At 55.7% G+C, this 27,890-nt stretch overlaps 2 protein-coding genes and 1 long non-coding RNA gene across 8 annotated transcripts in view; 1 reads left to right on the top strand and 2 right to left on the bottom strand.

The window, feature by feature from the left end:
* Positions 1-1,484: 1,484 nt before the first annotated feature.
* Positions 1,485-23,961, bottom strand: Capn15 (calpain 15). Of its 5 annotated transcripts, none has more exons than XM_078024782.1 (12): positions 13,860-23,961; positions 6,458-7,898; positions 5,813-6,021; positions 5,526-5,709; positions 5,272-5,426; positions 4,585-4,710; positions 4,339-4,506; positions 3,779-3,940; positions 3,467-3,696; positions 3,204-3,370; positions 2,954-3,132; positions 1,485-2,888 (listed from the first exon to the last, which is right to left on the bottom strand). In XM_078024782.1, exons 1-12 carry the CDS (start codon positions 14,033-14,035, stop codon positions 2,711-2,713), a joined length of 3,375 nt encoding a protein of 1,124 aa, XP_077880908.1. In that variant the 5' UTR covers positions 14,036-23,961; the 3' UTR covers positions 1,485-2,710. The 5 variants fall into 5 exon arrangements, with proteins under 5 accessions (XP_077880908.1, XP_077880909.1, XP_077880906.1 ...); XM_078024783.1 differs by having other exon boundaries at positions 4,339-4,491; positions 13,860-23,959; XM_078024780.1 differs by having other exon boundaries at positions 5,192-5,415; positions 13,860-23,957.
* A 121-nt stretch (positions 23,962-24,082) lies between these two features.
* Positions 24,083-27,487, top strand: LOC120885427 (uncharacterized). 2 transcript variants are annotated; one of them, XR_013427197.1, is made up of 3 exons: positions 24,149-24,392; positions 24,519-24,750; positions 25,775-27,487. It is a non-coding gene; the product is annotated as an uncharacterized LOC120885427 (long non-coding RNA). The 2 variants fall into 2 exon arrangements; XR_013427198.1 differs by lacking the exon at positions 24,519-24,750 and having other exon boundaries at positions 24,083-24,392.
* Positions 24,718-27,890, bottom strand: part of Rab11fip3 (RAB11 family interacting protein 3) — a 64,714-nt gene continuing 61,541 nt past the window's right edge. Inside the window, exon 16 of the mRNA XM_078024788.1 lies at positions 24,718-24,744. Coding sequence (XP_077880914.1) covers positions 24,733-24,744 — 12 coding nt within the window. The 3' untranslated portion in view covers positions 24,718-24,732. The remainder of the gene's footprint in view (positions 24,745-27,890) is intronic.

Here is a 27,890-nt window from a genome sequence, read left to right as displayed (position 1 = left end):
GGGGCCAAGTGGTCAGGAAGTCGGGGAGCAAGGTGGGGAAGGGTAGAGATGTGGGGAGGGGATGAGGGGCAGAGTGGAGGGGAAGAGGGCTGGAAGACCCTGGGGTGGAGACTGCCAGGCAGGGCCCCTAAGACCCTTGGCATCCACTCCCTGCCTTAGCAGCGAGTCCCGTCTGCTTGAGCTTTGTGAACCCCTCTAGGGCCAGTCCACCCTGCTGTTTACAGGCTGGCTCGAGTACCAGGTGCACTCTAGAGATGGCCGAACTGCCCAGTCCAGCCCACTGATGGGACAGTGTTTGAGACCCACTCCTTGAATTGGCCCAGCCACTCCCCACCTGCTCTGCACATAGAACCTCCTCCTCCTCCTCCTCCTCCAGGACTCTCCCTCAACCTGCATCAAGATGCCCTTCCTGCCTCCTGCCCAATGCTGGCCTAAGGGTCTTGCCTGCTAGTGCCCCCACCTCCTTTATGGACACCTTAGGTTCATATCCCCTGCCTGCTGGGATCCAAAGGGAGGGGAGGGTATCAGCTGGGTCAAAGGGAGAGGGTGTGCTGCTGCTGGCCTGTCGGGGACACCCTGCCCAGCCCTGGCAGTTGTCTCCCAACTTGGACCTCCCTCCTGGGCTGTCTTGGGGCTGGAGAATGCAGAGGCCAGAGGAAGGTGGGTGCCAGGTAGGGCATATGAAAGGAGCCTTGGAAGGAGCCAGGGTCCTAGGTTGCCCAGGGATCTCAGGGGTGGACAAAGGGAGCTTTGGCCAGATACACAGGTGAGCCAGGCCTGGCCCCCACCCACAAGAGGTCCAACCTGGTGCGCAGACGCGAGGGGCCAGGCGGCCTGTGGGCGCGAGGTGAGATGTGCTGTGGCAGCTGCCCCGCCGCCTGAGGCCCGCCCGGAGCGAACACTGCTGGTGGCTTTAATTGCTTTCACATTCGATGGGCTGGCCTATGACAGGCCTCTTACACACAGTGCTCTGGTCGCACACTCCCAGCCCCCGCTCTGCCCAGGGGGTGTCCTCTAGCCCCAAAAGGGGCCTGGGCTGCTGGCCAGAGACAGGCTGAGTGGCTCAGCGTCACCTGTGACACCAGGAGGCCAGGAGGGGACGTGGAAGCAACTGCAGGGCAGGAGCTGCTGTCCCACTCTGCCCCCCTTGCTCCATCTGCTCCTGCCTGGTGACTGATGGGTTCAGACAGGGCCCTGAACACAGCAGGAACCCATTCACATGGACCCTCCGGTCTGGCTGAGGTTGCAGGGTCTGGCTGCAGCTCCTGCCTACCTGGACCTTCCTGCAGAGCATCTTCCTGGCTGCCCCACCCCTTAGAGGCTCACATGAGGCTGACCTTGGGCAGCAATGAGCATTCACGGCACAAGCCCCACTGCCCCTCAGCAGGGCTCCACCAGCAGAGACCCCACCTGCCAGCTGGGAACAGCCTGTGCTTCCTGCAGGGCTTGGACCCCAGGAGGGTAGCGACAGACAGAAGGCTCCCTTACAAAACAAAATGATTTTATTTGGTCCTTGGAGCCTGAGTGGGAACTGCCTGTGGAGCCTTGGACAGGGAGGGACTGACAGCTGGTAAAACAGCCTGCGTGTCCAAAGAGCTGACTGTATTTACAGGGTTAAAAACATTCACAGCTCAGAGGAAAGGAGGCCTGGGGAAGGGGGAATGTTTCTCTAGGTGTAAAAACCCACGACTCCCATGGGATGCGAGAGCCGTGGGCAGGCTGGCTGCCTGCTGCCCGGGAGCTGCAGGACAGTGGTGGCTGGGCAGGGGACCCAGGGAGCTGGACTTGTGTCCCTGCAGCAGACAAGAACTCTGGCCTCAATACACAGCTGGGGGGATGCTGGACAGGTAGGCAGCTCAGCTCCCGGGCTTCTAATGGGCAGCAGCTATGCCCTGTTGTGCCCATGATGGGCTGGGCTGAGGCCATGGGATGGGACTGGTGCAGGGTGCTGGACCCTGGCTACCTGGCCATGGTCAGGATGCTGAGGACAGAACACCTCGCCAGACAGCAGGGCTGGCCCAGCGCCCTGACCTACTGCCAGTCATGGCTTCGATCCTGGTAGGTGCTCCAGGAATTGCATAGTGTCACAGGAGGGGCAGCTAGACAGGGACCCCTCTGACCCTGAGCCCTGGCCTGTGGCCACCAGGCACCTGCCTCCTGAGGTGCACTACTCAAATGCCAGGGCTTCAGGGACCCCTGCTTGCCTTCTTGAGGCAAGGAGGCTGGCTGGCTCTTAGGGCAAACTGAGAGGGGAAGCTGCAGACCTTGAGCCCCACAGGGGGGTGGTCCCGACTCTCCATGGGGTCTTGGCTCCTGACCCCAGATTTGGTTTTGTGAACAGAGCTCTTGGTTGCCTCTCCCTGGTAGGAGACCCCACACTCACTGTGAAGGGGCAGCCCCCGTTTTGGCCCTGGCCACCTGAAATTGTCCCCAGATGGCAGGTCAGAGTGGCCAGTAAGCAGCCTGTCCAGTTCGAGGTATTCTGCTTGGCAGCTGGGAGGCCTGGCCTGGGGACTGAGGGGCTGGGAGGGGAGAGGAGGGACAGGGCAGGGATGGGGTGCCCAAGGGAAGCTGCGCCCTGAGGCTGGTGGCTCCCTAGGTGGGGTCCTGAGATTCTGGTTCAAGCGTCCTCCGTTGGGGTCTCCCTCATAAAGTGCGTGTGAGAGGCAGTGGGCAGTCCACACACAGCCCTCGCCCCAGGACGCAGCAGTCACAGCGGCCGGGGCCCATGTAGGCCAGCAACTTCAGGTGTGAGTGGGGGGCTGTGGGTGCCCCTGGAGGCTGTCCAGTCGCTGAGGAAGGCCTGGGCTGCCTTACGGTGTGCCAGGCGGTGAGTAATGGAGAAGCCTGCATTGCCTTCCAGCTGGGACAGGATCACCAGGACCTGCCTGGGGGAGAGGGCTAGTGAGGACCAGTGGGTGCCTGGGGGTGGGGTGGGGCCGGGGGTTCCCACCTGTGCAGGGGCGGCACGCTGTCCTGGGTGCGCAGGCTGCCGCGCGTGGACACCACGTTGAAGCTGTCGGAGCAGTCGCACTGCACGTGCAGGTAGGCCTTGGGGTGCCGGTTCTCCACCACCACGATGAGCCCCGCCCAGCCATGTGTAAGGTAGTAGCAGGTCATGCCCTCGCGGCCCTGCACATAGCCAACATGGGCAGCTGCCCCCTGCCACAGGCCTCCCTCCACCACACAGGGACCTCACCTACCTCATGCCGCTCTCCCCGGCTCTCAGTGAGCAGGATGATGGCATCTGCCAGCGTGGTGGGCTGCGCTTCTACTGGCTCCACCATGACTAGCCTCGAGCTGTACACTGCAAGCACGTGTCCAGGAGGCTCAGGGGTACCTCGCGGGACCCCTGCAGAGGGGCTGGAGGCTGTGGGGGGGGCATGTGTGAGGGAGCTGGCGGCCTTCCTGCAGGGTGGGCCTTTGGCCTCTGAGGGAGGGGCCTAGGGTTCAGGGGAACCATTACCCTGCATGGTGGGGGGCCCTGGTGGAGTGGGACTCCAGTGGTTGAAGGCACAGCACACCACTGCGTACTCTCCGGGCTCCAGCATGACGTCACAGTTCACAAACTTCTTGACTGCTCTCTTGCTGTGGGCCAGGAGGCGGCCCAGGCTTAGGCGGCCACCATTGCCGAAGGTGGCCCGGAACACCAGGATGCACAGATCCAGGAGGTGGCTGTCCCCCACGTCCGAACGCCTATGGTGGCAGACGGCAAGCTGGGGCCTTGTGCAGTGCGGCCGTGGACCCATCCTGACAGAGCCCCCTGCCTGCTGCCCACCTGCTGCCCTCCTGGAAAAGGGCAAACTCCAGCGAGGCTCGCTCTAGCACCGTGAGTGCCGTCACGCCCACTGGCCCGCTGGCTGAGCTGGGGAAGCAGCCTTGCACCCGTGCCTCCTGCCAGTCTGAGTGCACCTTGCAGATGTCCACGGAATCGAAGTACCTGGGTGGCAAGAACAGGCTTCTGAGCAGAGTGCAGCCCCATGCCCAGCTCCTGGATGCGGTATCCACTTCCCGGCAACTACCCACAGGCTCCCAGCTCACTGCCTTCCAGCTGCATGACCACCCCCACCCCACCCCCGAGCCCTTAGCATCTCTTAGACCAGCATCCAGTGCCACTGATCAGAAAAGTCCTTCCAGCAAGGAAGCACTTGTCCTGGCTGCTATGCTTGGACAGGATGGCTCAGAACATGAGCCCTACTGACCTGGATCCCAGGTCTGTCCAGAGGTGTGGCTCAGAGCCCCCACAAAGGCCAGGACACAGATGAGCTGCTGCCTGCCCAAGATAGCAGGAGAGCTGGCTGTGCTCGTAGTCAAAGGACAGGCAGGCAGCCCAGGTACCTGATGAAGTCGCTGTACTCCATCCAGAACACACCCTCACTGCTGCCACGTGGCATAAGCTCGCCCCGCAGGTGCCCAGGCCAGTGTGGCCACTCGTCTGACCAGCTGCCATTCCAGGAGAAACGGCCCCAGGGGTTCCGCAGTCGTAGGAGCCTGAGGATCACAGGGCTGAGGGGCTATGTCTACACCTCTACAGCTCCTACCCATGTCCACATATGTGGCTGCCCACAGCCAGCCAGGCCCTACCTTGAGCCCTGGACATCACGGACGTCCAGGATAGAGTAGGCGTGGCGGGGGCGCAGGCCCAGGCTCTCATAGGCAGCATCATCTACCTTCATGTTGCCCCCACCACAGGAGGCACCCATGAGGAACCTGTGTGGGCAGAATGGCTCTTGTTGACTGGGATGGGCAGGGGTGGTGGAAAGGGGCTGCTCCCTGCCTTTGGGGCACATGAGTCCCCAGGAACCACATAGGACATGCCCAGGAAGTTTTGACTTAGCCCTCCACCTTGCCTGACCTGGGGCAGGGGGGGACCATGAGGAAACATGGGGCTGGCTCAGGGATCACACATTGACCAGGGCAGGGCAGGTCTTGAATACCTCCCACGGGCACCCTGTGGGCTAGCACCCCACCCCTGGCTCCATGCAGGAGGCAATGGCCACTGGGCTCTTCCCACAGCCCCAGCCCCACCTGGGGCAAATACTGGCCAGGCCTCCAGACCATGGCCAGCCTGCGTTGAAGCACCGTGTGAGTCGCAGGTGCAGCTCAGAGGGTGCTGCCCCCCGCGTCTCCCACCGCTCGCCTCGCCTCTCCGCCCAACGCCGCAGGCCATGGCAGCACCCGCCCCTCTTACCCAGCCTCCTTAGAACTCAGCATTTTGGCCCAGATGAGGTCAGTGTCAACGGGTTCCTCTCGGGGGTTAGTGGAGCTGACCTGCAGCGCCAGGCTCTCGCAGGGGGCGCCGGTGAGTGTGGCCAGGCCTTCGATGGCGCGCCCTGCCTGGAGGGCAAAGTAGGAGCCATGCAGCTTGGCCAGCGCCTTCTCGATGAGGGCCACCCACAGCTGTTTCCGCTGCGCCTGGGGAGGGGCTGGAGTCAAAAGGCCCGCCTCAGCCCACCCCCCACAGGCCCATTGCCCACCTGCAAGGAGAGGAGGAAGCCAGCCTCACACCCCTGCTTACTGCCCACCTGCGAGAAGAGAAGGAAGCCGGCCTCGTCACAGGGCAGCATGTCATCCACCAGTACTGTGGTCCATGTGCCATCCTTGCATAGCCGCACCTGGTAGGCGCCCTCTGCACACAGGCTGCGGGTGACCATCACCCGTTCGACCAGGTCAGGCCGTTCAGCCAGCACTGCCAGGGCACTCAGGAACCTGTGTGGCGTTAGGCAGCTTCACTAAGTGACCATAGTTGGACCAACAGCCTCACCATCCTCCCTTGGGCCTGTGGGCCCTTGCCAGGAGCCCAGAGCCTCACCAGCAGTTCCCAAGCAGCCCCTGCAGGATGTCTGAGGGCCGGAGGGTGTGGAAGACAGACCATGCAGTGCTGTGGTCCCTGAAGACGGAGCAGTTGATCTCATGGGGCCGCAGCCACTGCTTCACACGCTGCTGGACGCTGTCGCCCACAGGGAAGCCCACAGATGCAGGCCCTGGGGGGAAGCTATCATCCACAAAGTTCACCTTGTTCTGTAGGGACCATGGCTGGACATCAGGCCAGGCAGGGTGGCCTCACTTCACCTGTCAGAGGCAAAACCTGCCCTCCCAACAGAGCCCCAGAGCAATGGCATGGGGTCTATGTGTAGCCCAGACTTCAGAGCTCAGAACCCTGACCTGAGTGGGCATTGGGGAATGTGGCAAATGAGCTAGATACCACAGGATGGTGACAGGCAGGTCACAACACATGTGAGCCTAGGGAGGGCAGTTGTTCTTTCAGCCACCTTTAGAGGCAAGAGGATGCCACCTTGGGCTCAGCCTCTGAGAGCACAAGGGTGTCCTGACCTCCAGTTTCAGTGGGGTCTCCATGTTGCCTGAAGAAGCCCTGCCTGCACCCTACCTTTCTGTGGGCTTACATGCATGAAGGGGCTTGGAGCAGCAGTCAGCAGGTGGGGAAGAGGCCTCTCACCTCCCGGCAGAAGGCCACGATGTCCTCCCAGAGAGCCTTGGCCTCGCCCTCATCTGTCTGCCGCCGCTTCTCCACATGCATACTCTCTCTACGCTTTAAGGGCGCCACAGCCCTGCGCCGGGTCACCAGGAGCTGGGGTGTGTGGCAGGCTGCACAGTGCTTGGCCCGGGGTGCGTTGAGCAAGGTACAGGCAGGGCAGGCCCATTGGCCTGGACGCTCAGAGAGAAGACTGGTGGCCTTGTGGGCAGAGGGGCCAGGTCTGTCAGTCCCACAGTCTGGACAGTGGGTGGGGGGTTCACTGTGCTCCTGGAAGCCATGAAGCTTAGAGCAGCCACATACTGTGCACCTGGGGGCAGCTGTGGGGTTCCTGAGTGTGCATTTGGCACACGACCAGGTGGTGAAGTCGGGGCTGGAGGGACTGGCAGGTGTGTAGCGCACAGTGTCCCCAGCTAGATCAATGACATCACTGCCTGGGGAGGGGCTGCAGGCCTCACAGCGGGCAAGGATGGTCCCTGGGGCCACCTCCTCCTCCAGCACACTTAGCCGCTGGCCTGAAAGCAGCTCTGCCAGGCGTGAGGCCCCAGCAGCCGTGGCCCTGCCTGGGCCCTGGGGGGGCCCTTTGGAGCCAGTGGAGGAAGAGGGCTGAGCAGCCTCAGGCACAGGTGGCTGAAGCTGGGGGGGTACTTCTCGGCGGCTTCGGGGCACAGGGTTGTTCTGCAGGGTGGGTGAGAAGGGGCTGAAAGGAGGTACCCTGGGAGCCTCCTGGTCAGCAGAGGCTGGGCCTTGGCTGGTGGAGGGAGTGTCAGCCTCAGCCCCTTCCCCAGGGAACACTGGCTGGGGTGCGGCAGGTACTGCATGGAAGCCTGCGGGGGCCACAACCTCGGGTACCACCAGGGCTTCCGGGGGGATCCTGGGCAGTGACAGTTTTCGGGGGCCCCCACAGGCAGAGCAGGAGCTGGCCACGGGTGTGTTGTGCAATGTGCAGCGTTGGCAGGCCCATCCACTTCCGGGCTCTGCCCCCTCCTCCTCATCTTCTTGTTCCTTCTCCTCAGTGCATCTTCCAGCTGGCTCTAGGGCCACTATCCCTGCTGTCCGCACAGAGCCCGTCTCTTCCTTACAGCTGCCTTTTGGCTCCACCAGGATGGTGGGTGGTTTGGGCAGGACCCCATTGATGATGGGCAGCAAGGATGCTCCAGGCACAGGCTCTGGGGTGAAGCCACACACCTCGCAGGCCTCCTTGCCCAGGAAGTTCCGGAATGTGCAGCGGGCACAGGGCCACTTCTGTTCCTCTACGCTGAGCCGCAGGATCTGGTCCAGGTCAGGCTTGTGCCGAGGGGCCTCACAGATGGAGCACTGGCGCTGGCCAGCCGGGTTCAGGAAGGTGCAGCGCGCACAGGACCACTCCCCAACCGCGGCCATAGACCCAGGCGAGTGTGTATGGCTGCAAGGAAAGGCCCTGGTCAGGGAAGCTCCTGTGGGGTCCGTGATCATGATGTCCTATAGATGGTAGGACACCACCCTCCCAGCGAATGATCCTGGGGGAGGCACCTGCCTGTGACCGCAGAACTGGAAACCTGGTGTGGTCAATGTGGGGTTAGGCTGTGCAGTGCCCAGAACTCAGGGGTTCAGGGGAGCTATGGACAGAGACAGAAGGTCTACAACCTCTGGCCCTCCCTTCTGTTAGCTAGGCAGTGATAGTTATGGGGGTATTGCATGAAGTCTGCCGGAGAGGGCTGCTCAATCACAGCTGAGGCTGCAGGACAGACGCTATGTGGGCCTGCCCAGAGGTAGACAGGGAGGCCTGTACCTAGCACTGTTCTGAGGACAGGGCACTCCCTCCCGCCAGGCACTGGAACCAGAGGCTGAGCTTAGCACACAGAGGGAGGCTGCCTACAGCCTTGAATGCAGCTCCCCGGGCTAGGAGGGTTCCTGGGCTCCTGGCTTCACTGTTTGCTCCCCAGGCCAAGTGCCTGCTACTCCTGGATGGAAGGGGAGGCACTGGGGCCCAAGGCAAGGTAGGAGGGATGTACTCCTCCAGGGCCTCACCGGGTCCAGGATTGGGGGTAGGGTGGGGCCCGTGGGGCTAAGCCAGTGTGAGGGGGTCTCCATACTACACAATATCTCTTAAACTGACTGTAGCTGCTCTGCCTGCAGGAAAATCAATTATTCTTTATAGTGAGGCACAGGCATGAGGCATGAAGCTTGGGCTTCTATCCCTTTTGGTTTAGGAAGAATGAAAACTCGCCTCTTTAGGGGGGGAAAAATTCTCCCCTAGCAACACAATTGTTTCCCAGAACCCAGAGGACTCCAAAGCAGATTCTCCGTGCAGGCAGAGACCCTGCAAGAAAAGTAGGTGGAAGCGTGACTGGATTCACATGGCAGAGGCACTTGGTTGCCCTTGTACACTGTCCACAGTGTAGAGTGCAGGGCCCAAGTGAACAGAATGGGCTCCATAGAACCCTGGGGTAGATAGGGTACACTTGGCTGGGTTCAGAGCCCAGGCCAGGCAGTCCATTTTGACCTGGGATTCTATGCTCATAAATGCCAGAAAGACTTCCTGAAGAGAAGAAACCTGTCCCTTTCCCTCTTCAGAGAAAGGCTCATGGTCGAGGCACGGAGTGCAGCACAGGCATACACAGAAACATGCACACACATGCAAGAGCGCATACCAGTGGACAACTGGCTCCACCTGCACACACACTTGGAGCATAGCCAAGCTGGGCAGTGGGGACCTGTGTGGGGCTGACCCTTCACAACCCACTCCTCAGGAGGATTTTCCAGAGAGAAGACAGACTCATGCAGCATTTGACATCACACAACTCTCAGGGCAGGGTGTCTTGGCCCTAGGCCCCTGGTCAGCATAGATTTGAGCAGGAAAAACCTCAAAAACAATAGTGTGGGGTCAAGTCTCTGTACCCCTGGGAGCTGGCTAGCATAGCCAGTGCCCAGCTTATATCCAGGTATGGTGTCTGCTAGTCTGATCAGTACCTGAGAGGACATGACAGAGCTGTCCTGGAAGATGAACTGAGTCAGGAAGGTCCTGTCCACAGTTTGGAAAGGTTTAAATGAAAACAGGATAAGGTGGGAGGAACAGAAAGCAGTGGCTCATTTGTGGCTGGGAGAGGCCTGAAGGACCAGGGACTTTGAGGACTGACCACTTCTGCATGACATGGGTCATGATATGACATGAAAGGATGCAGGACCAGCACGACAGCCAGGAGAACTGATGGGCCTATTCTTCAGCCTCCTTGGCTCACTTGTTCTACTGCCCATCACTCAAGGCTACTCTCCATTTTGAAGGGTCTGGGAGGAGACAAAGGACTCAAGCCCGAAATCCACAAAACATCAGTAGACAAGGCAAGAATACTACCAAAGTGTATAAGTAAAAGCCTGCATCAACTAGCCACTTGAGTGGCTGTGGCAGGAGGACTGCAAGTTTCAGGCCAGCATTGGCAACTTAGTGAGACCCTGTTTCAAAATTTAAAAAATTAAAAGGGCTGGGAATGTAGCTCAGTGATAAAGCACCACTGGGTTCAGTCCCCAGTACCACACACAAAAAAGAAGGTACTTCAAAATTCTCAAAATAAAATGCTCCCAGATTACACAGCACACAAGTTCAGACCTGAGGCACTTGTCCTGGAGGACACAGAAGCAAATCTACCTTCATAGGAAACTGGCTAACAAGAAAAGGAAACTGAGGCAACTGCCAGAAAATCAACACAGAACACCTGTTGTGCCCTCAGTTCTCTGGGCCTTGCCAACGCTCAGTTCTAGCTGAGAAGGGAGGGGTACAAAGTCCACCTGACATAACCAGGAAATGAGTGCTTGGAGCACATGGAGGCTGCACGTCCTAGGCTTTCCTCAGGAAGAGATAAATGAGACAGGTGTCCCATTCACAGGGCCTTAGTCAAAGCCACCTGACTTTTGGAATTGGGCTTCTCGGGCAGCTGGCTCAGCAGGCCACACTGAGACAAATGCCCCTGACCACCTGTGCAGCCCAATGAGTGACCCTGCAAATTCCCCAAAGGCATCAGGCTTGGTTTGGTGGCTCTCCAACTGTGTTCATGATAGATTCTACTCTGGGGGCTTCCACTTGACACTCTCAGGAGGACAAGGGCACGTCACTCTTCCTTGGGCTGGCCACAGTCCACAGCCTGGTTGGCCTTTCTGGGTGGGGTGCATCCTCCTTATCTTTTTCTCTAGGTGGCCAATGTCTGAACCAGTTGCTCACTAATTAAGCACTTGGGCAAGACACTGGACACAGGTACCCAGTTACCAGGGAGAGATCTGCACACTAGGTTCTCCCAGGCTGAGGTAGTAGGTGACTTCCTTATCCTTACAAAGGACTACCTGAGGGGGCAGTGCCTGCCTTTCTGGGCATTGTGAGAATTTACTCAAGAAGGCAATGTACCCAGGTGTACCTCCTCAGAGGTGTCAGGAGTTGTCACTGCTGCCAGTTTCTGCCCAGAGCCCTTCCTGGCCCACTGGTGTCCTGTCAGAGCTGGGAAAGGGTCTGCCAGACTCCCATGCCTGTGCTTTGCTGCCTGAACATGTGTGCTGGAAGGAGTCCTGTAGGGCAGTCACAGTGTAGTGTCAACTCCTATTTTCTCACCATCGGCTGTATCCAGCTTTCCCACACTGCCCTCTCAAGCCAGCAGGTCTATGGATTCCTCATGGGAACAGGCTATCTGAGAGCAATGGCCCCAAGGGAGGTGTCTGGTGGTCAGGGTGAGTGAGGGGGTAGGGTTGTATCTACATGCACTGTGAGTGATCCTTCAAGCCAAGACCCAAAGTCTCACAGCAACACATCTATGCTCTGGGCACAGCCTTGGCAGTACAAAGGGCACACTCCAGAGCCAACACCTGTGGTGCTAGTCTGGGGTTTCAGCTTTTCCTGAAAGGCTACCACCATTCTCCTGACAGTTCCAGGGAAGACGGGCCTGGGACAACCACAGTGTTAGTGCCCAGAGAGCATGATGGCTGAGGCTGCCTGGAATCCATACCTGGACAGCCTTCCTGAGGTCTCCAACTCTGGCCCTGGGGTGCATGAAAGAGCTGAGAGGGCCTCTCCTTCTGGAAAATGGGCAGGGGAGAAAATGCTTTTCTCTATATTTCTTCGTGATGCTTAGATATTTACTGAATATGTGGAACTTCTCTTTTTGGTACTGGGGTTGAACCTAGGTGCACGTCCCAGCCCTTTTTATTTTGAGACAGGGTTTTGCTAAGTTGCTGAAGATGGCTTTGAACTTGGGATCCTTTTGCTTCAGACTCCTGAGTCACTGAGATTACAGGACTGTACCACCACAATCTGGTTGAATGTGTGAAATTTCTATGATGAAAAGAACTATGCCAAAGTAAAATTTGTAAGTACGACATTAAAAAAAGATTTTAAAACCTTGAACCTCAAAAAACAAAAATTTGAATTTTTATCAGCACACATGAACTTAATCCCACCCATGCAGCAAGCATGTCAATGCTCATTGCTAGAATGCTGCCTGCTGAGGTCAGCTGAAGTGGCAGCCAGCCTCCACCCAGGCTCAGGGGTTCTGCTCTTAATGATGTCTTTTAGAATATACATGCACGGTATACAAAGATGTATGTGGACAGATGAAAACACAAGAAGATGCTCAACATCATTAGCCACCAGGGAAATAACACTGCACAACATAATGGGTAGTCAAGTAAAAGAGACTGACCCAATGAACACTGTCTAACATGGGGAAATGCAAGTAGTGTAGCAGGTTCTCAGAAAGTTCCATAAACTCACTGTAAGCCCCCAGTAATTCCACTCTAGGTTAATCTACCCAAGAAAAAGGAAAACACTTGTCCACACACAAACTTCAACATGAATGTCCACAGCAGAATTGTGCATAAAAGCCAAGTGGAAACAACCCAAGTGTCCATGAGCAGAAACAAGAGGTGGGCTATACTAATGACAGACTACTGCTCAGCGAAGAAAGGAATGGAAGCAGCCAGTCACAAGGCCACATGCTGCATTTTTGGAAAAGGCAGACCTTTGTCAGGAAGCATACCAGTACCTGTCTGAGGCCAGTGTGGGGGTAGGGATGAGGGTGACTGCAAAGGGGACCTCTTTCAGGGGCAGAGATGCTGCAAATGGGTTTGTGAGGATGTTTGTACAAAGCTACAAACTGACTGAAAATGAACCACACTATTAACCACAGATGTTAATTAAAATATGTATAGGGGGCTGGGAATGTAGCTCAGTAAGACCCTGGGTTTGATCCCCTCACTGCTCCCCAGCATCTGTGGTGCAGATAAGGGGAACTGTAACATGCTCCAATGCCTTCTTCTGCAAGAGAAGCAGTGCTATTTCCACCAGTGGCCACTGTCCTCTCTCTGCACCTCAAGTTCCCTAGTGGCTCTCATCCATTAGGGTAAGTCTTAGACAAGACATTTTCCTGAAGCCTCACTGATCCCCTCTAGCACCCCCTGATTCCTGGTCTGCCAGGAGCTCAGACTTCTGTACCAAAGCTAACCCTGGAGGACAATTCTCCACATGCGGCCCACAGCTCCATGTGGCCCACCCCTTCCTGTGCCTACAAGATGGCAGGCAGGTAAATGAGCTGTCTGTGGAACCATGGCCAGGTACTGCATTGCAGTTGCCTCAGATTGAGGGACAGGGATGTGTAATCTCAGATCAAAGGCCTGGGCTCCCAAGAGTACGAAGCTACTGCCACCATATCTACCCCAAGGCCCCAAACCTCAAGAGTTTGGAGAGCATCAGGTCTTCTCCAAACCAGCAGCAATGACATGCTGTGTGGAGGCAGCAGATGTAGGCCTGTCACTGTGTCCCCATGCTAGAGCAGCAGCACCACAGGTAGGATTCAGCCCTGAGTCCATGGGATGCAAGCCAGAACTCGTGTGTGAGCCAGCCTCCAGGTTGGCAGCCTCTACCTCCCAAGCTAGTCTAGAGACTTTTTTTTGGGGGGGGGGTAACTGGGGATTGAATCAAGATTATTCTACCACTGAGCCACTTCCCCAGCCATTATTTTTAAATTTTGAGTCGGGATCTTGCTAAACTGCTGAGGACAGACTTGAACTTGTGATCTTCCTGCCTCAGCCTCCCAAGTTGCTGGGTTTAGAGGTGTGCACCACTGCACCTGGCTTCCAGATAGTGTTCACAAGAGCAGGCCACAGGAAAGAAGTGCCCAACAGTGGGATCAGCAGCACATCCTGGCCCAGGAGGGTCCCAGACCTGCTGGGTCCAAGGTGGAGATAACTCAGAGCCTGGATGCCCTTGGCCTTCAGAAGCAAGGTGCCCAAGACCTGAGAGACAGAGGCCCCATCTCTGAGCATGTGCCTCTGTCAAGGAGGGACGCCCTGAAAAAAAGAGGCCTCCTTCCTGAGACCCCTATGGGGCAGCCCTTCCCCACCCTCTTACCTTCGGGCCCGGGGGCGTGGGTGCTGCCTGGCAACCAGGGCACTCCCCCAGATGGGCCCCCCAGGGCCACTCCTACACCAGTCAGCCGCTGCCGGGGGCCCTGGGTATGGTGGCCCCCGGGGGAAGCCGTGGTCTGACTCAGTCTCAGTGGCCAGGGAGGAGGCGGAGCTCCCCATGGCCCCTCTGATAGCGGCCACGCTGAAAGACAGGCCTGGTCACCTTTGGCCGGTGGCACACGAACAGGAGCATGGAGAGAGGAGAATGCCCACGCCGGAGACAGGGTAGCCGGCTGGTCAGTGACACAACAAAAATAAACACAGAGAGAGAATAAAAGAGAAAAGAAACAGTGTGATTTACAGATGAAGCCCTAGATCCTAGGAGGGTTTCCCAGCATGCCAAGTAGCTCTGGGTGTGGGGACAGGCAGGCGCAGAGACCTGGGCCTCACCCTGAATATTCAATACCACAGGCTCCTCCCAGAGCCAGGCCCCACAAGGGGTGGAGGTCAGGTTCGAAAGGCTAGCACCCTACAGAGCTGAAGTACCCCTCCATCCCTCGGCTCAGGGCATTTTAGAGTCCTAGGAAGTCACCTTGCCCTGCCCCTGAAACCCAATAATCCCCCAATCACTTGTCTCTGGTTTTCAAAAATGTTCTATTCCTTAGAAAAGGGATCACATGGCTGGCTTTGTCTTGTGATGGGGCAGAGACCACAAGGATGGCTAACCAAAGGAAAAGGAGGGAGCTGGCAGGGTTGATCCAGGCCTCAGAGAAGGGCACTTGGAGGCCCCAAGAGTTAGAGGAAGGGCAGCAGCTGGCCACACAAACCCACATGGCCCCAGACCTGGAGAAAGACAAGAACCCAAGGTTGACCAAGGCTGAGGGCAGTGCTAGCCCTCTGTCTCTCCTCCAGAGAGATTTATCCCAGGGGTGACCAGAAGGAAGCCTCACTGGGACCTCCGCAGATGGATTATCTGCACTGTGGGAGAGGCCATCTTATTATGCCCACTGGGTAAGGGAGGTTGAAAATAACCCTAGGAGGACCTTCTGAGGCTGACCTACATGGAATACCTGGTCCAAGCTGACCATCTGGGCTGCCTTTCTGATTGGGTTGATCAATAACAGCCTTGTGTGGCCACAGTGGTCCCCACCCCTGTACCTGATGTTATATGACAACAGTCCTTTCCCTGGCTTCTGCATAAGTCCTAGGGACACTAAATCTGGTCAGGGTGCAATTAGGGGAAGATGGTTTACCAAAACAAAGTGCTACATTAAGTATCCTTGGTGCACGGGGAGCCTGGGGTGGCCCTGGTAGCTGCTCCTGTGTGGTAGGCAGATGGGCTGCATGGTGCCTTTGAGTCAGAATGATGGCAGGGAGGACTCCCAGCACTGGGCCTAGCCCCTCCCAGACACCCCCAAGCCACAGGGCTTCAATCAGAGCCAGTCGAGTTCCCTGTGCAGCAATAATGTCCGCCTGACCGCCATCTCCCTCAGAGCGTGAGGGGTTGTTTTTCCCAAGAGGCTGGGGAGGTGGATGGGGTGGACGCTAGCAAGTCCTGTGGCTGCTCAGGCCTCTCCCCACGGCAAACCAGGCACTGAGCACACTGGTGCAGAACAGGGCTGCAGACCATGGCTTGAGGGTCAAATCCAGTCTGCCAGCAGAACAATGATGACATTTTTAACTGGCTGGAAAAATCAAAAATAAAACAACACTTTATGGGAGGTGAAAATTATGTGAAATTCAAACTTCAATGTCCCCAAATAGTCATACTGGTAGAGGACAGCTCATTTATTTAGGTGTCACCTGTGCTTTCAGAGATCATGTGGCCCCCAAATCCAGTGTTTCCTGTCTATTCCCTAAGGAAGGCCTGGGCAGCCCAGGCCAGAGCAAAGCTGCACAGGTTCCGATGCCCTACAAGCCACCCTTGGGTAGCAAGAACTCCAGCTCCACATATCTAGGATGCTTTTTTGTTAAAAATATTTTTAGTAGTTATAGATGGACACAATGCATTTATTTTTAATGTGGTGCTGAGGATTGAACCCAGTGTCTCACACATGCTAGGCAAGTGCTCTACCACTGAGCCACAACCCCAGCCCTAGGATGCTGTCTTAACAGCATAAAATCATCTTACAGGGCATCACTGAGATACTGAGTTCCCTTTCTCAAGCTCTCTGGACTGTTATCATTTAGCTTTTCTTATGTGGACATGCCACCTCACGGGACTCAAGGCCCATGTGTGCTGGTGGCTTCTGAAGGGGTAGCAAGCAAACATAGCGGTGAGCCTGTGGGTCAATTTTGAGGATCAAATTCAGCCTGCCAGTTCCCAGGCTGCCACTGCCAGGGGAAGTCCAGCCGGTAACCCAGTGTCAGTCCCACATTAGCAAGCACTCCTGCCTCTCCTGAGGTTATGCATCAGTGGCAGAGCAGCGTGGAACAGAAAAGGAACAAAGAGCTCCTCCTTACAGGAGCCTCCATGGGGAATGGCTCTGGCATTTCTGGTGCTTCCCTCTTGCAGTCAAGCCCTGAGCTGATGGTGAGTGGAAGTCATATCCAGTGGAAGAAACTACTCACAGCCAGGTCCTGAACTGGTGTGTTCCAACAGCGGGCCTTGCCCATACTCACTTGTGAATGTAGGAATTGTGCACCTCAGAGGCCACCTGCTTGCCTTGAGGGGTACCATATACCTTGCCCTTGAGGGTGCCATGTGTGCTGCTAGAAGCACAAACTCCCGCAAGCCCCCACCTGTTCCCTACTGGTCTCTTAGCAGGCCTGGGGCAAAGATGGTGTTGACCAATACAAGGGAGCACTCTGCCCTGAACATCTCTCTCCCCTGAGCTCAGAGGACACCCTCCCAGAACAGGATCCAGTCTGGGGAAATTTCCCAGTGGTCAGGCAAGGAGGCCTGTTGGCAGGGGCATGTGGGGATCTTTCCTGGAGGACAGGGACAACATAGTCCCTTCTTGCTGAGTGCTCAGAAGAAAAGGAACAAAAAGGCACATGTCTATAATCCCAGCAACTTGGGAGGTTGAAGTAGGAGGACCAAAAATTCAAGGCCAGCCTCAGCAACTTATCAAGACCCTGTCTCAAAATAAAAAGGACCAAGGGATATAGCTCAGAGGTAGAGTGCCCCACACCTGCAATCCCAGAAGCTCAGAAGGCTGAGGCAAGAGGATCACAAGTTCAAAGCCACCCTCAGCAACATAGCAATAGTGTCTCAAAATAAAAAATAAAAAGGGCTGGTGATGTGGGCCAGTAGTTAAATGCTCCTGGGTTTAATCCCCAACTTAAAAAAAAAAAAAAAAAAAAAAAGAGGTAGAGTGACCCTGGGCTTGATCCCCTGTACCAAAAAAAGCAAAGGAACAGAGAAATGGCAGGGAAAAGTGATGAAGACTCTGTCCTGGCTGACCCCAGTCATTCAGGGGACTGAGGCAGGAGGACTGCAAGTTCAAGGCCAGCTTGGCCAACTTGGCTAAAGTCTGTATCCTAGATAAAATAAAAAAGGCTGGAGCTGTAGCTCAGTGGTAGAGAGCTTGCCTAGCTTGGGTGAGATTCCTGGGTTCAATTCCCAGTATCACAGAAGAAAACAAAACCCAACCCCACCCTCTGTTTGCTTCCTGGGACACAGCTTTTAGTCCCAATCCTGTTCATGCCACCTTTGGTGGGTAACCCCATGTGTGGACAGCTGTGCAAATGCTTCAAAAGTCCTCCTTTAGGGAGGTTAAGAACTGTACTCAGGGCCTCCATAGGCATAGGGAGCTCAAGGAGCCCTGCCTGAGCTGACGTTCCTCTGGCTCTGGCCAGCCTTCTAAAGAGGTGGTGGTCATCCCAGTAGTCCCATCCCACTTGCCCAAGGACACTGTGGATGACACTTTTCAGGCAAAGGGACTGGGACACACAGCAGATATGCATCATTTATGAGGCAGACCTCAAGGAGTGCCCAGACTCCCATCATAGCTCCATGACTAAATAATCTGGGGATAGAGTGGGATATTTTACAAAGTAGTGCTGACCACTCTGTCTCTCTAGATGTAACAGGAGGGTGAAGGCCTCACACAGAGCAGAACACAGTCCCTCACCATATGACAGGCCTGAGTTGCCTTTCCCAGGGCCATCCACTCCTGAAGAACCCTGGGCAAAGGTCGATGCTCTGGCAAGTGCCCTCTGTGCTTGGCCCATCATGTGTTCAGGTGCTCAGCAGACACCAGTGGCCTTTGCTGTGTGCCAGACTCTTTTAGGTACTTGGTCATGGCAACCAGTGATGCTCAGAGGCCCCTGCAGGGTGGCTCACTTTCTCATTGCTGTGTGACTTAACACTTTTCAAAAGTCAGAGTACAATGATATGCAAGCCTCCGGGCTTCAGTGAGAAAGGAAGGGTGTGGTGAGGAAGAGATGTTCGGTCTCGAGGCCTGGTAGACTCCCTGCATGAGCACAGCCTGGGTCCTGCACTAGCCTAACCCTGGGACAGCCCCAGCAAGTTCCTTCAGGGCTTTCTTTTGGGAACCACTGCCCTAATTTTAAATGGGGCAGCAGCCTATATTTGGTCTCAGGGAAGCATGGAAGTGAGGCCACCAGTGCCCTGAAAGGACAAGGTACTAATTACCCTGGTGCTACCTGCCCTTTGCCCCAGTCCCAGGGCCCACACTGCAGTAGCCAGAGTAGAGTGACATCACCTTCTGCCTGGAACTGCTCCCCAAAGCTGGAATACCTCACTCCCAGAACAACCTAGGGATGGTACCCAGCAAAGGCCAGGAAGGTGCCCACCCTATCCTGTGCTCCTGATGTGTGTGCAGGCAAAGGATCCCCAGTGCTTGTCCTGTCCTGCTAATCTGTGATACACGCTGCCAGGGGAGAGCAGAGAGAAGCACAAGTTGAGCAGGACAGGACCATGTTTCCTAAATCTTACAAAAGGCCACCTCGCCACTGTTTTAACTGTGGCAGCTCCAGTAACACCCCTACCTGGAACAGGATGTGGGGGACAGCAGGAAGAGTGGCAGTCCCAGCCCAACCTGACACCTATTACCATACCCCAGAATTGCATTCACCTGACCAGGAGGACCCCAGGTCAGATGTGACACCAAAAGTGAGCTGCTGCCTGGGATGATGTTCTGAGCTGTTTCCCACAGCTTAGGGACAACTGGAACCAATGCCAACTACAGAAACTGTGAGAGGAAACAAAGCCTTTGCCTTGTAAGGTGGAAGGACCAAGGACAGGGAGTGAACCTTCCCTCTTATCCCTATAAGAAACTAGGCTAGGACCCACCCCAGGGGAGGACTCAACTGTGACCTCTGCCCCCCAGAACTGGCAGGTTGGCATTCCCTGGGGACAAGTGGAGAGGTCACTCCCCAGGGATGTCAGCAGCTCCCTGGCCAGCCCCTCAGGGATGGAGGACAAGGGGAAGCTGTGTCAGGGTTTGGGGCATGCACATGCTCCACACCAGTTCTGCTCCGGCATCTCTATTGGGTACACAGAGGGAGTTCCATCTGGGGCCAAGGGCAGGGCACAGGGAGATACCCCCAGATAACAGGAGGACATCCAGGAGAGCAAGGTCCCACCAGGTCTGCCCTTATGGTGTCTTGGAATGACAAGACCATGGCCCCAGTCTTGGAAACATGGTTTTCCTAAGGGGGGTTCCCAAAAGGTGGAGAACCAGAATCTGTCAGGGCATAGCAGTAGGTCTGGAGGGGTTCTGGAGCCAGTGAACCAACGAAGGGTCCAAGGTACCAGCCATAGAGAGGGGTCCTCAGCACCCCAACCCTGCTATTCCACAGTTTTATAGCCCAAATAAACCTATAAACAAACCACAGAACTTGGGAGCTGAATCCAAAGACACCAAGTTCCTGCTGGATTGCTGCCCTGAGTCAGTACACTCCTCCAGAAGTATCTGGACTCTGGCCTGGGAGTGCCATACAGTCTTTGAGTTTATTTGCACAGGCCAGACTCCTGGACTGCCCATGTGGCCCAGGCTCTACCTCCCATTAGGGCCCAGAACCACTTGGAGGGTTTCACTGTCCTACCACAGCACACATGGATGAGGGCCCTTTCCTGTGAGGAACTCCACCCGTCCCACAACTGAAGTAGACCAGGGACCTGGGACAGCATGGTGTAGCTGGCTTTTCATTGCCCTGGTTTGAGGACCCTGACCTGTCTAGTCTAGTTCTAAAGGCCTGTGGTCAATTCTAGACCAGCCAGAATGGCAGAGGAGACTGTTCAAGATCCTGTCTTGACTTCCCTCAGCCTGGCACTGCTACAAGGAAAGACCTTGGGCAAGAATCCAGGGGCAGAGCAGCACCATAGACCAGCACCAGTTGGGGAGGGAGCTTGGGCTGCCAGGAAAAGGTGCACAGGTGGCAGCAGGGCTCTGGGCAACAATAATCCCAGTTCTGTTCTTCTCAACACCTGATCACCATGGAGGGACCACTGTCATGGCACTCACTACTCTATCCTTCCTTGGGCACTCTGCAGTCTCCTGCACCAGCTTAGATCTTGCCCTGTCATGTGAACAAGGGACAGTGGATACCACCATTCACTAGAGCAGGCAGGATGCTGTCCACCTCAGAGAATGAACCATGGAGGTTCTGAGTTGAAATTCCAACTACTGAAATAAAAGTAGGAGCACTTTCTGCCAACAAGCTTGGGAAGAAGCATGCCCTGTCCCCTCATCCTCCCAAGCTGAAGCTTTCCCACCATGTGCTACAGGGCAGCTCTCTTTTAAGTTCCAGATTTCTTCAAGTTATGTCCAATCTTAAAAGTTCAGCCACTAGCTCAGGAAGAAAATCAGGACTTAACACTGCATGGTCCATGAGACACAATATAGCACTGGGGCTCTAGCTGTGGGCCTCTTCAGATTAGCTCTGGGACTCCCCACTTGCCCAGGAGATCCTGGGGACTGGACTGAGAACGTTGGCCTTCTTCAGTATGAGAAGAAGAGATGGGTTTCCTGAGCAGCTTAGGACAGGAATCTGGAGGGTCATCTACATACTCATATTGCTGCATCCTAGGCAGGGACAGGGGGTGATACTGCATGTCTTTTTGTGTCTTAAGAGACGCCTTATTTATGCATTGTGAAAAACATTATGCTCTTCAAAACGATATTGTCAGGGAAACAAGCACATACTTAGGATTTTAGTTCACAAGTTCAATATTGTTTAATGTGGAATGCTATTTTTAACAGAGAAAAAAATATACAAGACAAGCACTTGGTTTGTGTGTATATGGTGCCGGGGACTGAACAATGGACTTAAAACATGTGAGCCAGCCCTTTTTGAGACAGATTCTCAGGTTGCTGAGGCTGGTCTCAACTGCCTCAGCCTCTGGAGCAGCTGGGATTACATGCATGTGCCACCATACCTGGCTGCACTCTTGTTTTTTGGCACTTTCATATTTCTTTCTTCTCAATGGTGGAAGGAAAACCCTGGCCTGGGTGGTCTAGTGACCCCATTGGTAGCAGAACAGAAATTCCAGGGGCACCCAAGTCCTCCACTGGCCCCAAAGAGAAGCAGACAGGGAACTGTGGGAATACAGAATCCTGTTCCACAGCAGATCTCTTGGCACTTTCTTGCCCAGTAAGTTCTGGCTTCTCCATAACCACCTCTCCAGAAAGGCAGAGATTCCAAATAACTCCAGAATTTGCTGTCATTCCCATTAAAAAGGGCATGGGGGTAGGATTGGACAAGGAGCAGAAGGTCCAAGAGATTCAACTTGCCTGAGTAATTAATTCCAAAGGGCAACTTTTTCAAGAAAAGTGGAAGAGGTTCCCTCTGCACATTGCTTTCCCAGAGGAGCCAGAAGCTGCAAGGCCTGTCCACAATGAGTGTAGCTATGATGACATTTTCAAACAGCAGTTATCAACCTGTTTTCCCCCTAATATCCTGAAGCCTTGTCCAGGCATGTCCTCCAGTCTGACCACCATGGAGTTGGAGGTAGGGGCAGTAAAACCATGACAGTGTGTCTGTTTGCCTGGACGGGAGCAGAGAGCCCAAGGCACATGTCCCACGTGGTCTCACAACACACAGACTTGCCTGCCTCAATGCCTGGTGAGCCTTGTAGGAGGGATAGCCACATCATTGGACAACCATGCAGCAGAATGAAAAGGGACAGGAGGACTGCCCAGGGCTATATGGCCCTTCTGGTCTTTGCACCAGGCTAGGGTGCCTCTCTGTTCTCCCACAGCTCCCATTCCCTGTACTACATGGGCCTGGCAGCAGGCCCTGTCCTGATGGCACCATGCAGAGAGGCCCATGGAGTGACAAGACTATGACTAAATAGGTCTCCAAGCCCAGCCTAGTCTACTCACAGCCTTCTCTGGCACCTTCCAGTGACATGAAAGAGTCACAAGCCAGCAAGTCGATTCCTTAGACTCAGAAACAAGCTGTGGTCATATGATGCCACCCCTTCCCCATTTCCAAAGAGGCTACAATGTTACAGGAACAACCCCTACCCCCACCCTAGGCTTCAGAACCCAACTGACCCAGAGCTGCTGTGTGAACAGCTGACTGAGGATGCTTACGGGCCACCTGTTCAGTGCAGGGCTGGACAGAGCTGGGCATGGGGCCTACTGAGAGACAGAAATAGGACCCACCCTCTAAGTGTTTGTACTCAGAAGGGGAGATGTGTGAAACAGGAATGCTGCCAGCAGAACCCTGTACAGAGAACCAGTACAACACTGGAGCCTGACAAAGACCTTCTGGGCTCTCTTGGCAGGACAAGGCATGGGTTAAATGGCTCTGCAGATCAAGACACAGTGGTAGAGCCTGTGTCCTTGCTGAGAAGTTAGGGATGAGTTAGGCTTTAGGTGAGAGGGAGTGAGGAAAGGGTGGGGAAAGAGAACACCACATGGCACCTCAGGATGTACCCATGGTACCAAGTGCTCTAGTGGATGTGGAAAGGGTACTAGAAGGTCCTACAGAGCTACAGCAAACCAGCAAAAGAACCAGAGAGCCCTCTTCCAAGGACTCAGGGCAGAGTTCAAAGCCTGCATGTGTGATGAAGAGACAGATCAATCCCACAGCTGTGCCTCACAGTTCAGGATGGCCCACAAGGTCAGAATGAGAGTGAAGTGGCAAATCACCAGCATGCCTGCATTCCTGTAGGTGTGTTTCTCAAAGAGCCCAAATTGTTTCCATTTAATATCATTTGCCTTCTCAGTATCTGTCCCTACCTGGTGCAGTGAGAAGAGACATCACACTGAGAGCTTAAAGGCTGTACCTGGGGCTGCTCTGTCTGAATGGCCATGAGGATGAATGCCTTCCTTCAGGCTCTTCACAAACCAGTTCATGAATTGCATGTAATTTCTGGAGGTTTTCAGGCCAGCAGAACCCTGGCTGGCCTGAAACAAGGAGGTTGAAAAGTAGCCTTTGTGAGTCAGAGACCTGGAGCTTCAGTTCTCTCCACCCTTCTCCTGGCAGCAAGTGCTATCCCTCAGCCAGTTTCCCACCTGTTAAGATGGGAGTTACCAGAGTGCTGCCCCACTGCCTGGGAAGAAGCCAGGGGGAGGTTGGTGTAGGCAGGGTCTGACACGCAGGAGCTTCCACCATCATCAACACCAGGCAAAGCCTATCTTCCCTTTGTGGAGCGGCAGAGGGACCTCAGGTTCCCCGGTAGAAAGGCTGAAGCTTTCACACAGGTGTAGGGTCAGGGGCCAGAACCAGGCTTCCTTTAAGACCCACCTCCCTTGCTAAGCTACGGAGCCCTGGCTGCCCCTGTCCGCGCCGGGCCAGGGAAACACAAGCTCTTGCCACTCTTTGCATTTAGAAAGTCACTAAAGCTGGACAGGCAGGATTACCCCTGGCCGTCGGCACGCTCCACACCGGTGACTCACTTCCGCAGCGTTCAGCCCAGGGCAGAGGGGAGCTCCCGGGAGGAGTGCAGGCCCGCAGGCAACCAGGGATCATCCAGGCCTGGTCTCGGGTTCCTGGCCTCCCGGCTGCTTCCGGGTCCTGTCACCTGCGGTCCGGCCAGGGTCACCCGGCCGCACGCCGGGCCTCCCTGTCAGGCCCAGAGCAGGTGCCGGGGACTCTCTAAACGCCCCGCCATCGCCAAAGGCCCGCGGGGAACAGGGAGGCGGCGGCGCGGGTGGCCGCGGGCACTCCAGCGGCCGCCCCGGAGTGCCTGGTCGGGAGAAGAGGGCACTCAAGGACGGGCCGGCGCCGAGGCCGCCATCGCGGGCCCCACGAGCGACCCGCGCCGCCAGGCCCCGCGCGACCGGCCGCCCGTGGACTCACCTCCGCGCGCCGGCGGCGCCTCCTCCGCGGCCGCGGCCGGGCGGCGCGGGGCCCCCCGGCTCCCCCGAGAGGCACGCGCGCCGTCGCCGCCGGCCTCGCGCACCTCAGCCGCGGAGCGCCAGCCCTCCCGCCAGCCGCCCTGCACCGCCTCCGAGCGTGGCGCCCACGGCGACGTGCGTCAGGTCGCACGCGACGCTACGAGCGCGCCGGGCCGAGCTCCCATAGGGCCGCGCGGCGCGCGAGGCAGGCCGGGAGCTCCGCCCGCGCGCGCTACAGACGTGTTCCGGCACTGAGGACCCGGGGTCTGGGGTCCTTTGTGAGTCAGAGACCTGCTTCACCCTAGTGGGGGTCGGCTGCTGCGGAGCTGGGGTCGGGGGTCCGCTTCTGCGGAGCGGGGGTTGGGGGGCGAGTTCGAGGCGGCTTGGTCCTTTGTTCTCTGCAGCAAGATAGCTGTGAAGGAGGTAGGGAGCAGAAGCTGCAGCCAGCAAGTGTGGCTGAAGGTATCTGAGCCTGCCAGGGACCTTTCAGAAGAGGGAGACCAGAAGGATGGCCTACCTGGACCTCGGGAGAGCTGCTGCTTGTGGTCCATTTTTGTAGCAGGATGACGGTGTTTTACCAGTGAGAGAGTGAAGTTTGCTCCATAAAATCTGAACCCATCACAGTAGGACCTGCAGGTACAAGATCATGCTCCTGGGAGAATATTCATAGTTCAGGAGAGCCAGTGAGCCAGAGTTGCGCTCTGGGATACCTGTCCTGATGGGGAGGATGGTGCTTTTGGCAGTCAGGATAAACTCTAGCCTCCTGAGTGCTCTGAGGTGACAGATTTATCTGTCCTGTGATGCTTGTGATATTTGTAATCAGTCAGCCCCAGGCTAAGGGTTAGGCAGTCCACACCAGGGCACCCTGAGGTAGGAGATACACCCACCTCAGGCCAACTGGCTGCCTGGTCAGGGAACTAAGGGGCACTAATGGGAACTCTCATGTGACTTGGGCAGGCTCTTGGCTTCCATGTGAGAAGATGGAGTTGTGGGTGGGCTCTCAGTGGCTGTGGGCCCTTTCCCTCCTCAGCCTGTTGGGTACCACCTGGGTGGCTCCCTGGCCAGAGGCTAGCGGCCCAGCCTGCAGAGTAGTATGTTTTGTGGCCTCCTAGCCAGAGAAGCAGCTGAAGGAATACCTGATGGTTGAGGTTCCTGTTAGCTCACTGCTTGGTTTCCTGAGCCAGACTGTGGAGGTGAGGGGAGGACAGGCACAAGAACTGTCCTCACATGGGAGAAAGCGCGTGAGGAGCAGTCTTGATACTGTTAAGATGTTGGCTGTGCAAGGAGGGACAGAACAGGGCGCATCTCTGGTCATCTGCATTCATCCTGAGTGTTCTGAGGCATTGCCTCATCAAGTTGACTCTGCTCTGTGCTAGTGAAGTCCTGGCCTGAGGACAACTTAGAAAAGGGGACAGACCTGAGCTGCTGCCACAAGACAGCTGGTGGAGGACTGGAGGCGGCTATCTGCGGAAGCAGCCAGTATCTTCCCCAGATTAGCATGGGGCCCAATATGTTCAGGCTTCTGGGGTCAGCAGTAGTGAGACCCAGATACCATCAGAGCCGAGGTTCTTGGGGTGGCACTCTGTGAGCCTGATGTGAGGGCATGAGAGGTTCTGGTCCCAAGCTCAGATTTGTCCTATCATGACTACCCACTTTGTAGGCCACACAACTGTGTCAAAGAATAAAATCTCACGTGAAGAGAACAGAGTTCTTGGCCCTGGCCAATCCCTGCTCTGTGGGCCTTCAGCAAGTGGATGGGCCTAACCAGTCACTCAAACCTGCTGAGCCTGAGCCTTGCCTCTGCTTTTCCATCAAAGAGAATGGACCAAGACTTGAAAGACTCAAGCAGAGGCTCTGTGCAGCATTAAGAGCTGACCAGAGACATCCTGACCAGGCCACTGCACAGTTGCGGGGAAGGAGTGGCCCCCATCCTTGCAGGACATGCTGAGGTCTCCTAAAGGACTGAAGGCCTTCTCTCCTCCAGGAACATGCTTCAGGTGAGCTCCCAGTGGACCTGAGCCTGCTCTTGCCCACCTGCAGGCCCTTCTCAGCAGCGGTCTCTGGGAACCTCATGTAACAATGGCTCTTATACCCACCTTCCCCACCATGTTCCAAGCGAGTGCTTGTCTTCTTTGAGCTGGACACTCCAGAGGGCCAGCACAGCAATCCCAGTGACTCTTGGTGGGGCCAACTGGACTGTGAACATGGAACTAAGAAGCTGCCAGCCCATGGTGGAGAGGCTCCTGCTCCTAGCTTTCAGGTAGATTGGGGCCCTGCTTTATCAGGCAGATCCCATGGGCAGCCCAGATAGATGGGAGGGCAGACCATACCCCTGCAGGCAGAAACTCAGCCTCTGATGTGTCCATGATCTCAAATTTCTATTTCAGTTCTACCCAAGTGTCCAGGAGTCCTGGGCCAGAGGCTCTGGTACTTGGAGCCCCCTGTTCACTCTCCCCACTGAAGGCCAGGTTATATCCCTTTAAGTTACCAGCTCTGGGAAGAGTGGAAGCTGAGCACTCAGCAGAACCCAGTGGGGCATGCAGATTAGTGGTTGAGGGCTTGTCTTGCATGTATTAGGCTTGAGTTTGACCCAAAAGAAAAAAAAAAAAAAAAAGGATAAATTCTTATAATGCTTAAGATAACTCAAGAATTTTAACTTTCTTGGGGTAGTAATTACAAATCAGTCCTCAGCCTCTCTGAGCCTCAGTTTCTCTATCTGTGTCTGACCAGTGGGCAAGTAGGCAGGTCAGTGTGAGGGTGGTGGAGATTTGCAGGTGTGCCATTTGCTGCTCCAGGGACACCTAGGTTGGGTAGGTGTTTCAAGGGGGTATCAGACATGACTGCCTTCCAATCAGACATAGCACTTATCCTCAGAACTCTTGGAGTCCATCCTGGGGCCACAACCTTCAATGTTCTTTGCCTTGGGGTGTTCCTCTTACCACCTGGCATGGCCCTACCCTTTGTTGATCCCTGACAGGCTGCATCTCAGTGATAGGGACACTATGAGACTTGCAATTCAGTGGGGTGTGATACCAGTCTGTGCCTAGAAGGCTTGTTCCTGGAGGGGAACTAAGAAGTTGAACCATGGGGAGGGCAAGGAATAGGTCCCTTCCCTCCTCCCCAGTCTTCAGGTAGGGACTGAAGCAGATTGACCATGGTTGTGAAGATGGTCATGTGTGCATAAAGCATCTGCAGAAACCCACACTTAGATGGTTCCCTGTTTATAGGCACACGAATAATAAAAATGTCCAAACCTGGTGCTGGGGATGTGGCTCAAGCTGTAATGCGCTTGCCTGGCATGCGCGGGGCGCTGGGTTCTATCCTCAGCACCACATAAAAATTAAAAAAATAAAGATGTTGTGTCCACCGAAAACTGAAAAATAAATATTGAAAAAATTCTCTCTTAAAAAAAAAAAATGTCCAAATCCTCTCGGTGGAGCCCTCCAAATTCCTTCTTTGGAATAATAAGGAATATGCTGGGGCCTTCACCAGCCTAGGGGTTGAAGAGGCCTAGTGTGGCCTCAGGGGAGGCTTTGGCTGCACTCAGGCCACATCTTACCTGGATAGTAGCTGGAGAAAATAGCCTAGGGCTTGTCCTACCACACCCGCCCCTGAGGCAGGGCACTTTTCTAGGGTGAGTTAAAGATCCAGACCCTACCCACAATGGCTGAGTCCTGGGGGTGGCCCAGCCTGGAGGCCTTGCTGTCCTGGAGCATTAGGTAAGGGGAAGGGCTTGGCCAAGCTGCAGAGTCAAGATTTTGTGAGGTCTGACCAAT

This window comes from Ictidomys tridecemlineatus, chromosome 10 (genome assembly GCF_052094955.1).
Source record: "Ictidomys tridecemlineatus isolate mIctTri1 chromosome 10, mIctTri1.hap1, whole genome shotgun sequence".
Classification (NCBI taxonomy): domain Eukaryota; kingdom Metazoa; phylum Chordata; class Mammalia; order Rodentia; family Sciuridae; genus Ictidomys; species Ictidomys tridecemlineatus.
Note: the sequence above shows the minus strand (reverse complement) of the source record. Positions and strands in the feature narration are given on the sequence as shown.

Excerpts from the sequence above, each read along its gene's own strand:
- Capn15 (XM_078024780.1), bottom strand. The coding sequence starts at position 14,035 with ATGGGGAGCTCCGCCTCCTCCCTGGCCACTGAGACTGAGTCAGACCAC. Across the intron at positions 5,710-5,812 it reads GGGCTGCTTGGGAACTGCTG|GTTCCTGAGTGCCCTGGCAG; the intron begins GTGAGGCTCTGG and ends AACGCCACACAG. Across the intron at positions 5,416-5,525 it reads GCTTCCTTCTCTTCTCGCAG|GCGCAGCGGAAACAGCTGTG; the intron begins GTGGGCAGTAAG and ends GCCCCTCCCCAG.